The 12,615-nt window shown below is 36.7% G+C and overlaps 1 protein-coding gene across 1 annotated transcript in view; it reads left to right on the forward strand.

Annotated features, from left to right (window-relative positions):
* SRP72 (signal recognition particle 72) overlaps positions 1-11,998 on the forward strand; it is a 29,532-nt gene extending 17,534 nt beyond the window's left edge. The window contains 7 exon segments of the mRNA NM_001003264.1: positions 751-846; positions 1,824-1,927; positions 2,063-2,140; positions 2,900-3,037; positions 6,496-6,533; positions 9,797-9,956; positions 10,576-11,998. Of these exon segments, the coding sequence (NP_001003264.1) occupies positions 751-846; positions 1,824-1,927; positions 2,063-2,140; positions 2,900-3,037; positions 6,496-6,533; positions 9,797-9,956; positions 10,576-10,753 (792 nt within the window). The 3' untranslated portion in view covers positions 10,754-11,998.
* The last annotated feature ends 617 nt before the right edge of the window (positions 11,999-12,615 follow it).

A 12,615-nucleotide genomic window follows, 5' to 3' on the forward strand; every position in this document is an offset into this window, starting at 1 on the left:
GCCTTTTATTACCTTTCAAGAAAATTATTCACTTCATCAGTGTTAAATTTATTGGTATAAAAGTTATTCAGGTATGTCCTGTTTATCCCTTTAATATCTGTAGAACCTGTCTCATTCATGAAACTGTTTATTCAGGGCTTCTTTTTTGTTTTCTAATCAGTTTAGCCAGAGATTCATCAGTTTTATTGATTTTTCTCAAAGATCCAGCTTCTTGTTTCTGTTTCTTTCTGTCCTCATCTCATGTTGCTACTCCCATTCTCACTCCATTCTAGCCACATGGGTCTCCCTGCAGCCCTTCCAACACACTAGCCAAGGCTTTCACTGGCTTTTTTTAGCTCAGGCCAGATAGAACTTATCATGGAAGTTTACCCATGCTGATGTGTACCTCACTGATCATACATTGGAAGTTGCAACAGTGTTTTAGTATATAAACTAATTTTCTAAGCACTCATTCTCAACTATTATACTTACCTTGCTACACACTAGTGGTCAACTGGCACTGGTTTAAGAGGAAAGTTATATTTTATAGATAACTACACTTTGTATTTGGGAACCACTGTTGTATATGGTATTTTCTAGTGATTATGGTCTAGAAAGATAATAAATTTTATGATGAATTTGGTACTGGCAGAGAGCCTAACAACCTTTATATACTTTTTTTTTTTTTTCCAGTTTTTTTCATTTTCAAAAAACTTACTGTGGGAGAAAAGGGGGAATTTTATTCATTAATTTATACTTTTCGCTGGTTAGGTATCTGCATTAGTGACCATGTACAGCCATGAAGAGGATATTGATAGTGCCATTGAGGTCTTCACACAAGCTATCCAGTGGTATCAAAACCATCAGGTAAACAAATGGAGTAAATTGTTATGAGGGCATGTTTTTACATGAAAATAAAAAACTGCAGTAGTGAACTCAAGTTACAAAAATTGAAGTATTCCAAGTTGCTGTTTAAAGAATGGAATACTGTTGGATTGTCAAATTAATCTTTAAAGTATAGTATACCAGATCCAGGTAAATTTATTAGAAATAAGAATTATTTTAAAATGGAGGAAAAAAAGCTCAGTTATGGTTTTGAAGTCCTTTCTAGTTTGTTATGTTGGTGTATAATCTCAAAAAATAATAATACATGAGTGCATATAGGAGTACTCATCTTGGGCAGCCCCGGTGGCGCAGTGATTTAGCGCCGCCTGCAGCCCGGGGTGTGATCCTGGAGACCCTGCATGGAGCCCGCCCCTCTCTCTCTCTCTCTCTGAATGAATAAATAAATTTTTAAAAAGAGTACTCATCTTTAGTGGCTAGAGAGCTCATGGATGGTACTAAGTGGTGGAACAATAAATACATGCAATAATTGTATCTCATGTTTCCATGGAATAGGAACATCTTCATTTTTTCCAGTATGGGTCTTTATAAGTTGGCAATATCCAACAGTAATCCACTGTTAGTTTCAAGGTCTATATGTGGCATTTATACTGTTGGCACTATTAGCAGTGTTGGGATATCAGTGTTTGGAGACATACTGTATTGATTTTGAGAACTATGGTGACATATCTTTAAGATTTGATTATGAAAAAATATTTCTAGTTGTAGATAATCTAAAAAGAGATAGATTGTGTTCCAAATTCATAAATTGGTCATCATTTGTATAATTTGTCTACCTCCCTCCCCGTATGTTTTTGTGATTTTTATTGTTTCATGCATTCAGTAAAACTTTGAGGAATTTAATGGATAGGGCCATCTTAAAGATCTAATGAATATGGTAACTTCACGAACTTGGTAGATATCTACCTTAAAGGTTTTTTTTCCTTTTATTGAACCTTTAGCCCAAATCTTCTGCTCATTTGTCCTTGATAAGAGAAGCTGCAAACTTCAAACTCAAATATGGGCGGAAGAAAGAGGCAATTAGTGACCTAGAACAGCTATGGAAGTAAGTTCTGAAAGGTAGAGATGTAAAAATGCAAATTTATTGCTGTTATTTGACACAAGGAATTATTTTGCTTATTTATGTTACTTTTTCCAGTTTTATAAACCATTCATTAACTTTCTTTCATTCTTTTTTTAGACAAAATCCAAAAGATATTCACACCCTGGCGCAGCTTATTTCTGCTTACTCACTTGTAGATCCTGAGAAGGCAAAAGCGTATCCTTTTGATTATTCTTCCAGACAGCTCCCAAGTAGTGTGCTAGATCCCTTCCAATACCTATTTTGGCCACGGCTTTTTCTGTTGTAAATTTCAACAGACGGAACACTTTTCTAACTAGTAAGATCAAAAATGAGAATTTATTGATTAACATGACTGAAAAATACAGTAATAGATCCATCTTGGAGCACAGTTTGATTGTTCCAGAAGCAAAAATGAGGTCAACAGGATGCAGCTTATATCAGGTTCAAGTACAGCAGCAAAAAAGAAAAAAAGCATATTTTATTTGGGTAGTTGTGAAAGATTCTGAAATGTCTTTTTGATTGAACTCTCTTAGGTCGCATACCCATCTCAAACATTTACTGAAAATAAGAGATTCAGTGTCCTGATTGGCTGAGTTTGAATCATGTGCTACTTCAGTCAGGGTGTGCTCCCAAATGCAACATGGAGTGGTAGATGTTAAGCAACCACAAGTCAAAACCTTTGTAGTGAGCAAATCTATGTTTGATAGTTGTTTTGGAATAGAGATTTTATTAAGCCCCCATTTCAAAGCACAGCACCAACTTAAGGAATAAATGATTAGATTATGGCTCCTTTATTTAGATATATAATATATAATTGACTTTATCATCTGATTTGTTATTCTATAGAAGATTTAAGAAAATTTTATACTTTTGACAAAAGACATAAAGAGTTTTTCTTTTGGCAGACATATATGTGTGTATATATTATGTTCCTGAACTCCTGTTTGATCCCAGCCTTAGTAAACACCTGCCCTCATCAGATAGTATGTCTCTAAAAGTAGATGTCGAGGCTCTTGAAAATTCTCCTGGTGCTACTTACATTCGGAAAAAGGGTGGAAAAGTTGCTGGAGATAGTCAACCAAAGGAACAAGGGTAATATTTTCATTGTAACATTCACTAATGTGGACTTCAAATTACATAAGGAATGAAAAATACATTCTCCGAAAATACCTTGTGAATAAAGTTTAGTCCCCCTTGTTTCTTTTCCCCTTCTTTTTTGCTAAACCCAGTTAGTCCTCATCCTGTTTACCACCTCCCCCCATCCCACACCAAATTAACCTTTGGTATTGAGTGTATATCCTTCAGGATCTTCTTTGTGATTACACACAAAGGTGATTTAGAAATATTTTCCTTGGATTGGTGTATTTTTTGTTTTTTTGCAGAAGAGGGTTATATTGTACTTATCCACCTTGCTTTCATTTACTAAGTCGTGGAGATTTCTCCATATTCTTTTTTTTTTTTTTTTTCTTTTAAAGATTTTAACTTAACTAGAGAGAGAGAGTGAGCATGAACAGGGGGAGGGGTAGAGGGAGAAGCAAACTCACCACTGAACCCAATGCCAGGCTCTATCCCAGGGCCCTGGGATCATGACCTGAGTTGAAAGCAGATGCTTAACAGACTGAACCACCCAGGCGCCCCTTCTCCATATTCTTAGCATAGACAGATTTCATTCTTTTTATGCATAGTATTCCATTAGCTGAATGTCCTCTGCTTTATTTACCTGTAAGTGTTTATGTACATTTAGTACATCATCTAGTAATTCTATACCAGTTAAGATGAGGTTTGCTGATTTGGAGGAAAGATTAACTGCCTTCGTTAACTTAAAAAAAGGTCAGATTCTGATTCTTATTCTCCCACCTGGCCATCTTAGAAATACAGTGGAGGCCTACTCAGTGAAATGTTTAAGATTCTATGAATAAAGACTTGGGATGAATAGAGAATGGAAGAAATATAACCCTTCCCCAAATTTGTGGTTTTTATGGTTTTTCACTATTTTCTCCTTTTTTGAATGCCTTTTGAAGTGTAAAATTTTTTCCTAACTTAAAAAAAAATACCAGCAATAGTATATGAGTAACTTCATTATGAACTCTGGTAAAAAAAAAACAAAAAACATTGTCATCATCATAACAGATTTTTAAATGAAGAATTGGAGTCTCAAAGATACTACCTTGTTCCAAATTCCATTTCATCATATGAGTCTCACCCACTTCAAGCCTTATCAAGAAACCCAAAATGAAAAATTCAGGCCAAATCTTAAGGGGATTTTCAAATAATACCTGTTTAAAGATTTCCTTTTTTCTTTTCTTTCTTTTCTTTTCTTTCTTTTCTTTTCTTTTCTTTTCTTTTCTTTTCTTTTCTTTTCTTTTCTTTTCTTTCTTTTCTTTTCCTTCCCTTCTTTCCTTCCTTCTTCCTTCTTTCCTTACTCCATTCCTTCCTTAGAAAGTAGGTTCCGGGGATCCCTGGGTGGCGCAGCGGTTTGGCGCCTGCCTTTAGCCCAGGGCGCGATCCTGGAGACCTGGGATCGAATCCCACGTCAGGCTCCTGGTGCATGGAGCCTGCTTCTCCCTCTGCCTGTGTCTCTGCCTCTCTCTCTCTCTCTCTCTGTGATTATCATAAATAAATAAAAATTAAAAAAAAAAAAAAAAAAAGTAGGTTCCACGCTCAGCATGGAGCCCAGTATAGAACTTGAACTCATAACCCTGAATTTAAGACCTGAGCTAAGACCAAGAGTTGGGTACCTAACTGATTACCATCCAAGCACTCCCTATTTAAATATTTTCAGTATTTTTTTCCTTATCCAAAATAGAGTTGAGTAATTAGTAAGAATATAGTTCTTTTCTAATCTTTTAGTCTTCTCTTTTTCATTAGCCAATTATTAAGGCATTGACCTTTAGGCTTTTAAATTTCAGCATGTTATTTTCATTAGGCATTATTAAAGCCTTTTATGATAACTTTTGGATACAAAGGCTTAGTTTTTTTTGTTTTTGTGGGTTTTTTTTTTTTTTTTTTTAAGATTTTATTTTAAGTAATCTTTATACCCAACATGGGGCTTGAATTCACAATGCTGAGATCAGGAGTAACATGACTGAGCCAGCCAAGCACCCCATAGGTTTAGTTTCTTTTGAAGATACACTGTGTCTCTGACAAAAAATAAGTCATGATCCTTGCCCTTTAAAGAACCTAAGTCTAGCTAAAAGAACCTAAGTCTAGCGGAAGGAAATATTGTAGTAATTGCAATAAAGGATGCGTGTTCTGTGATTGTGTGGGGCCTAGAGGAGTACCCCAGAGAGCATAGTCCTTCCTGAGGACAGTCAGGGGTAGGAAATCACCTCATGGAGGAATGGAGGAGGGGGTAGTGTTGACTCTTGAGAGGGATGAATTAGGCAAAGCGTGAGCAAGGGCAAAGGAGTAAGAAATGGCAAAGAAGCTTTGAGAAATTATAGACGTGGCTGTAGAGTGATTTGTAGAGAGACAATTTAGAAGATCATTGAATAATCTGGATGGAAGATGAAGCTCTAAAATTAGATACTTGTGTTGTGCCTCTTACTCTTCAGGATACCCTGAAAGAACTTGCACAATTGAATGACTCAGTAGAATGAATTTTTTTTTTTAAGATTTTTTTTTTTTTTTTAAGACTTTATTCATCAGAGAGAGAGAGAGAGAGAGAGGCAGAGACACAGGCAGAGGGAGAAACAGGCTCCATGCAGGGAGCCTGACTTGGGACTCGATTCCAGGTCTCCAGGTTCAGGCCCTGGGCTGAAGGTGGTGCTAAACCACTGAGCCACCTGGGCTGCCTGGTAGAATGAATTTTTGACAGATATTGTTGCTCTCATCTTTTTAGCTTGCTGTTTCTTGTAGTTTCCATAGAGGTGAGGTATATCATGTATGATTATGTATAGAGATATTTTTTTGGTCTTTGTCTTATAGCCATCAGAGTACTTAATTATTTTGAAGTGTTTTCTTGATTTCTTATGCTCCTTTTGGCACCCCTCCTTTTGTTGTTAGTGTACTTAATAAAGATTTTACTTAAGTTCAGTAAACTCACCAGGTTTAAGATTTGAAAGATAAAAACCTATAAAGTTAAAGCTTCCTCCCATCCATGTGTGCTCTCCTCTCTCTAAGGTCACAACCAATGTTGTCTCACATATGGTCCCAGAGATACTCTTTGCTATCTGCTCTCTAGTTTTGCCAAACATGTAACTTAATGTAGTATTGTAGATTTTCATGCTTGTGCAGATTTCTTATCTTTTTACATAGACTTAATGTGTGGCCATGTAAATGGTATCTGTTTTCTGAAAACATAGCTAACCGTCTTTTTTTAAACCACTTTCCAAGAACTGTAGTTTGTGAAGTTTGATTAAACTTAACCAGTATTAATATCCCAGCAAGTTTATTAACTTCGGTGAGACAGTGCCAAATCTTAAATGCCTTTATGATAAAGTGCCCAGCTCATTCTTTTGTACATGTTTAATGCTGTATAAATATTTTATGATGATGGTAATGATTTTTCTTTTTTTCTTTCTTTCTTTTTTTTTTTTTTTTTTTTGCAGACAGGGAGATTTGAAAAAGAAGAAGAAAAAAAAGAAGGGTAAAGATTTTTTTCCTTTTTTTTATCTTTAGAGTTTACAAGATAAAAGCTTGAGTTTAGGCCAGTATAAAAATCTTCAGACCTAAAAATACTGCTCCTTTTCTGTCTTTGAATACTGACTTTTGTCTTGACTATAGCTAATACTTAGGGTGTTTTTTTTTTTTTTTTACTTTAAAGAGTCCAACTCTAGAGACTGATTGCCTGAATTCAAATTGTTGCTGTAATTACATTGCTCTTTTGCTGTGACTGTGAACAGATTACTTAATATACCTGCCTGAATTTTTCATTTTTAAAATGGAATGTGTTATTATATTCCTCATAGGATTAAATGAGATACTGCATGTAAAAAGATCTCAGAATGATGCCTAGCACACATTAAGCCTTTATACGTTAGGGTGCTTTCAGCTACAAACTAAACTCCATCAAACTGGTTATTTATGAAAATGGCAGTGTAGAGGAAAGGTTAACTGATCTAGAAGTTGTAGTCTTTGTTTTTCTGTTTACAAAACTGAATCCCATTAGAATCATTGTTTGTTAAAAGGGTCAGGGCTTTTTTTTTTTAAGATTTATTTTAGAGAGCACATGGTGGGTGGGATGTCGGATCGGAGGGAGAGGGCAGAGTACCAAGCAGACTCCATGCTGAGTGCGGAGCCCAACACAGGGTTCAGTCTCAAGACCCCACGCTGAAACCAAAAGTTGGATGCTCAGTCAACTGCACCATCCAGGTCCCCCTGGAGCTTGTCATTTATATCCAACAGTTCAAAAAAGGCCTTTCTGCAGTTGTCATGTCTTTCCCAATAATCTCATGGGCCAGCATAGGTCATTAGGTCAATGTCCAACGTGAACCATTAACCAAGGGAATGCCATGCATTGATTAGCTTAGGCTGTGTTCTTAATTCCTGGCAAGAGTGGGCAGGATTACTGTGTTTGACTTCAACTAGTCAGAAGTTATCCCCGGAGCCACCTACCTGTTCCTGAGTCTGGGAAGTCTGTGGTGTAAATCAGATTCATTCTTCCTGTCTCTTTCCTTCTTTCCTTCCTTTACTTTTTTTAAGTAGGCTGCATGCCCAACATGGGGCTCAGACTCACAAACCTGAGATTGAGTCACATGCTAAGTTGTTTTATGTTGTTTTATGTATTAGTAATACTGCAAGGGAACAGCTATTAACTATAGGTAGCAGTAATCTGCAGTATCACTCTTTTCTTTCTTTTTTTCCCCAGAAGAGTATTTTTTAAAACTTACAAGTGATACATGCTCATTCTAAAAACAAACAAAATCTATATCTATAAAATGGCATAAAGCATGTAAAATTCCTTACCCAAAAATTCATGCTCCCAGAGAATTACAATTTAACTTTTTTGTATATAGAAACTTTTTTTAAAAAAAAGATTTTATTTATTCACGAGAGACAGAGAGAGGCAGAGACACAGGCAGAGGGAGAAGCAGGCTTCATACAGGGAGCCCGATGTGGGATCCAATCCTGGGCCTCCAGTATCATCACACCCTGGGCCGAAGGCAATGCTAAACCGCTGAGCCACCCAGGCTGCCCTAGAAACATTTATTATACATGTACATGCTCAGTCAATAAAGGTTTTTACAAAATTGAATGAACAGTGTCTTCAGGGTAATTTGTTTTATTTTATTTTAAAAGATTTTGCTTATTTATTCATGAGAGACACAGAGAGAGAGGCAGAGACATAGGCAGAGGGAGAAGCAAGCCCCCTGCGGGGAGCCCAATGTGGGACTTGATCCCAGGACCCTGGGATAACGACCTGAGCCGAAGGCAGATGCTCAACCACTAAGCCACCCAGGCATTCCAGGATAATTTGTTTTAATCTTCTACTTTAGATCATATTGCACAGACATTTTTCCAAATTATTAAATATAGATGTACTTTTTAACCTATAGCTATAGCTTCCTATAGTGTGGGCATACTGTAAAGATTTATTTTAGAGGGGATCCCTGGGTGGCTCAGCGGTTTAGCGCCTGCCTTCAGCCCAGGGTGTGATCCTGGAGTTCCGGGATTGAGTCCCACATCAGGCTCCCTGCATGGAGCCTGCTTCTCCCTCTACCTGTGCCTCTGCCTCTCTCTCTCTGTGTCTGTCATGAATAAATAAATAAAATCTTAAAAAAAAAAAAATTATTTTAGTGCATGAGTAGGGGGAGGGGCAGAGAGAGACAGAGAAGCAGACTCCCCACTCTGCATGGAACCTGATTCAGGGCTCAATCCCATGACCTTTAAATCATGACCTGAGCCAACATCAAGAGTTGGACACTCAACCGCCTGAGCCACCTTATATGTAACTTTGTGTCTTATAGATATCTGCAGGATAAATTTCTGAAGGTATAAATTTTGAATGAACTGTCAAATTGCTCTCTACAAAGGCTGTACGTTACACCTCTGCCATAGTGTTTGAGTGTTTCTCACTATCCCATCAATACTATTACTGCTTTTAATATTTGTTAGCTTGATAGAATTTTATTACCTTTTTCATTTCTAATTAGTGAGGTGGAACATTTTTTCACATGATTAAGGACTTCTGTTTCTCCTGGCTTACCCTAATTACAGCAATGCCCATTTTCCTTTGCATTATTTATCTATTGATTTTCAAGATCTCCTTCTATATTAAGAATAGCAGTCCACCCGATTACATAGTGTGCAAATATTTTTTGTTATTTCTCTTAAAAATGTATCTCTTATCAAATGATATTAAACATTTTTTATATAGGGACACCTGACTGACTCAGAAGAGCATATGACTCTTGATCTTAGGGTTGTGAGTTTGGGCCTCACTTTAAGTGCAGAGATTACTTAAAAATAAATGAAACTTTAAAAAGGTTTTTTTTTTTTTTTTTAAGATTTTATTTATTTGAGAAAAAGTGCCTGAGTGATGAGTGGGTGGGTGGGTGTGGAGGAGCAGCAGATTCCCCACTGAGCAGGTAGCCTGATGCAGGACTCAGTCCCAAGACCTTGGGATCATGACCTGGGCAGACACTTAACTGACTGAACTACCCAGCCACCACACCCCGCCCTCCCCCCAGTTTTTTTTTTAATAGATACATCTGTAAAGTCTTCCTTTATGGCTTCTGAATTTTGTATCATGCTTATTAATAAGGCCTTTTCCTGGCTATATTATACAAATAAAACATTCTCAGATGAACTTATTTCAGTTTTAATGTTACTTATTCGCAGTCCTGGACACATTTTTTAAGCAAACTATCTTGAAAACGTTATCTCATTTCTTTATTGCTTGTTACACAGGAAAACTACCTAAAAATTATGACCCAAAGGTGACCCCAGATCCAGAAAGATGGCTACCAATGCGAGAACGTTCTTACTACCGGGGAAGAAAGAAGGGAAAAAAGAAGGATCAGATTGGAAAAGGGACCCAGGGAGCAACTGCAGGAGCTTCATCTGAACTGTAAGTCATTGCTCCTCAAATGCAGTCCCTCGGGAGCATAGGTCAATTCTTTCTCAGATGGACTCAGGATCATTAGTAAGAATTTTTAAAATGTATTTTAGCTGTAAGGAATATAGTCAGATATCTTTTTTTTTTTATAGTCAGATATCTTTAACAAATGTTTTGCAATGCTTATGTAAAAGAAAATGTGTTTCTGGTTTGATTATATTGTTAATACTAGGTATTAGAATATAATTAGTCTTCAAAAGGAAGCTAAATACACGGAGTCATTCAACAGAATAAACAGATAAACATACTATAAGATGACGAGAAAGAAGTATTAAAGATGTTACTGAAGTCATTTTTACATTATAGGATTCTAAATCATTTAAATTTTTTTCCTATGCTTTCTAAAAATTGGCATGAACCATATATTACTATTTCCTTAATTATAAAGCAGTTAAAATTGTATTCAAAAGAAAAAATTGATAGCAAGTCGAAGAGCCCACTTTAAAAGAAATAGAGTATGTGTGGGAGATTGTTAGGAGTAGGAAGTGAAAGCCACATATATACGTTTTTATAGCCTTTTCCTTTGTTGAATATATGAATGACCAACACTTTCCTGATCTGATGGTTTCAGGGATGCCAGTAAAACTGTGAGCAGCCCACCGACCTCCCCAAGACCTGGCAGTGCAGCAACAGCATCTGCATCTACAAGTAATATCATACCCCCAAGACACCAGAAACCTGCAGGGGCTCCAGCAACAAAAAAGAAACAGCAACAGAAAAAGAAGAAAGGTGGAAAAGGTGGCTGGTGATTAAAGCATTCTTGTTTTCAGGCTATTTTTAGTCTCGCTGACACTAGGAACACAATAAAGGTAACACAGTAAGAAGCACAGAGCTACTCCCCTCTCCCATCCCCCCGTTTTCATGAAATTATTTTCTTGCACATCCCCCAGGAAAACATCTTCCTCAAACTCTGTCTAGTCAGACTTGGCCTACTTTACCATCCAGCTTTGCACAAATGATAAGGACTCAAAATTGGGCATTTTTCCACCTTGATCTCTGTTGCATTCTTTCTCTTTGTGTGCTGTGATCTGGTGTTTTTTTTTCAGTTTCACAAACAATGCATGTTATCCAGAGTTTCCTAGGATCTAAACAGAAACTACTTCGGTTTCAACTAGAGTCTGAAGATACTTGTTCATATCAAATCCCACTTTAAATTATGTCTTAGGAGGCCTTAGGAGACTGAAAGTGGAATCTTCTGAGCATTCCAAATAGCTGCTTAGAGATATCATGTGATAAAAAGGGACCTTATTACACGCTGGTGTTCTTCACTTCATTACATGAATGACCACAGGAAAACTAAAGTAAATGTCATCAGTTTTAACCATACATCCTGTCATGTGATCCTGGAGTATGGGATACCGAATACACATACTATATAAATAGTAATGAAATGTGTGTGTGTCATATATACACACATATACACATATATATGAATTAGGACTCCTCTGCACCCCGTTTTGTTTTCAGATTATGATAACATTATGCTGATTTAGCATTAAAGAACTCAAGGAAAATGTAGCAGTGTTGCAAGAAGTTGACTCTGAGACCCAGTGTTCTGAGGTCAGATGGGTTTGGAGTGTCTCAATCAGAAAGATTTCATGGCCCTGTCAAGAGCATGAACATTGACTTCTGAGGTAGAGGGGAAACCCTCCAGAGTTCAATAGTGGGCATTATTAGAACTTAACAGAACTGTTTGGCCCCATTAACAGATACTAAAATGACTCGCCTTCATCATTTGGGGTACAACTATTCATTACCCTTCTCAAAGTAATGAAGTATTGTACATTCAGTCTGGTGTCAGTGTTGCTCTGGTCTTCTTGCTTGCAAGCCACTTTCCCATTGAACAGCTCTGAGACAGACATGCTGGGATGCCCACCCTTGTTAGTATTCATTTTGTACTGCCCAAGATAGCATTGAATTTAGACTTTAAGTATTTCCTTGTGATCATATTACTTCATCCTTGTTAATAAAGTGCTGCTGTGTTGGACTCTGAACATATCTATCGAAACTTCTTCAAAGATATATTTTAAAAAGCTTTCTTCCTTTACAAGAGTAGGAAATGTGGTGCTGCCTTTCTGTTGAGCATAATCAGAATCTGCAGTAACATATAAATGAGACCCTCAGATATGAATGGTTTATTATGGCATAATACTTTTTGAGAATTATCTTTTGGTAAGAGTGATATACTTAATCCTTCTGAATATATACCCCATTACAGGAATAATTGTTCATAAATTTGTTATTCAAGATTCCATTAAATTTCTGTGGTGAAGGATAATCATTTTTGGGTTAACTGAGCTATAGAATTTTGGTGAAAGTTACCCATCATTGAAAACTTTGACCCAAGGCACCAAGAGTGAAATACATTTCTCTATTTGGTCATTGTAATTGCTAGCCATTGTTATTACCAGTCATTACTAAGCAACTGAGACCTCAGTTTAAGTCATAATTGTCAAATGAAGTATAAACATCTACATTAATTTTCTAGTAACTATTTCTTTTGGACAGATCTTTAATCAATGACATATATACTGTGTGTGTGTGTGTGTGTGTGTGTGTGTGTGTGTGTGTGTGTGTGGTACATTTATAAAAGCCAATATGGATACATCTA

Source organism: Canis lupus, chromosome 13 (genome assembly GCF_011100685.1).
Source record: "Canis lupus familiaris isolate Mischka breed German Shepherd chromosome 13, alternate assembly UU_Cfam_GSD_1.0, whole genome shotgun sequence".
Lineage (NCBI taxonomy): Eukaryota > Metazoa > Chordata > Mammalia > Carnivora > Canidae > Canis > Canis lupus.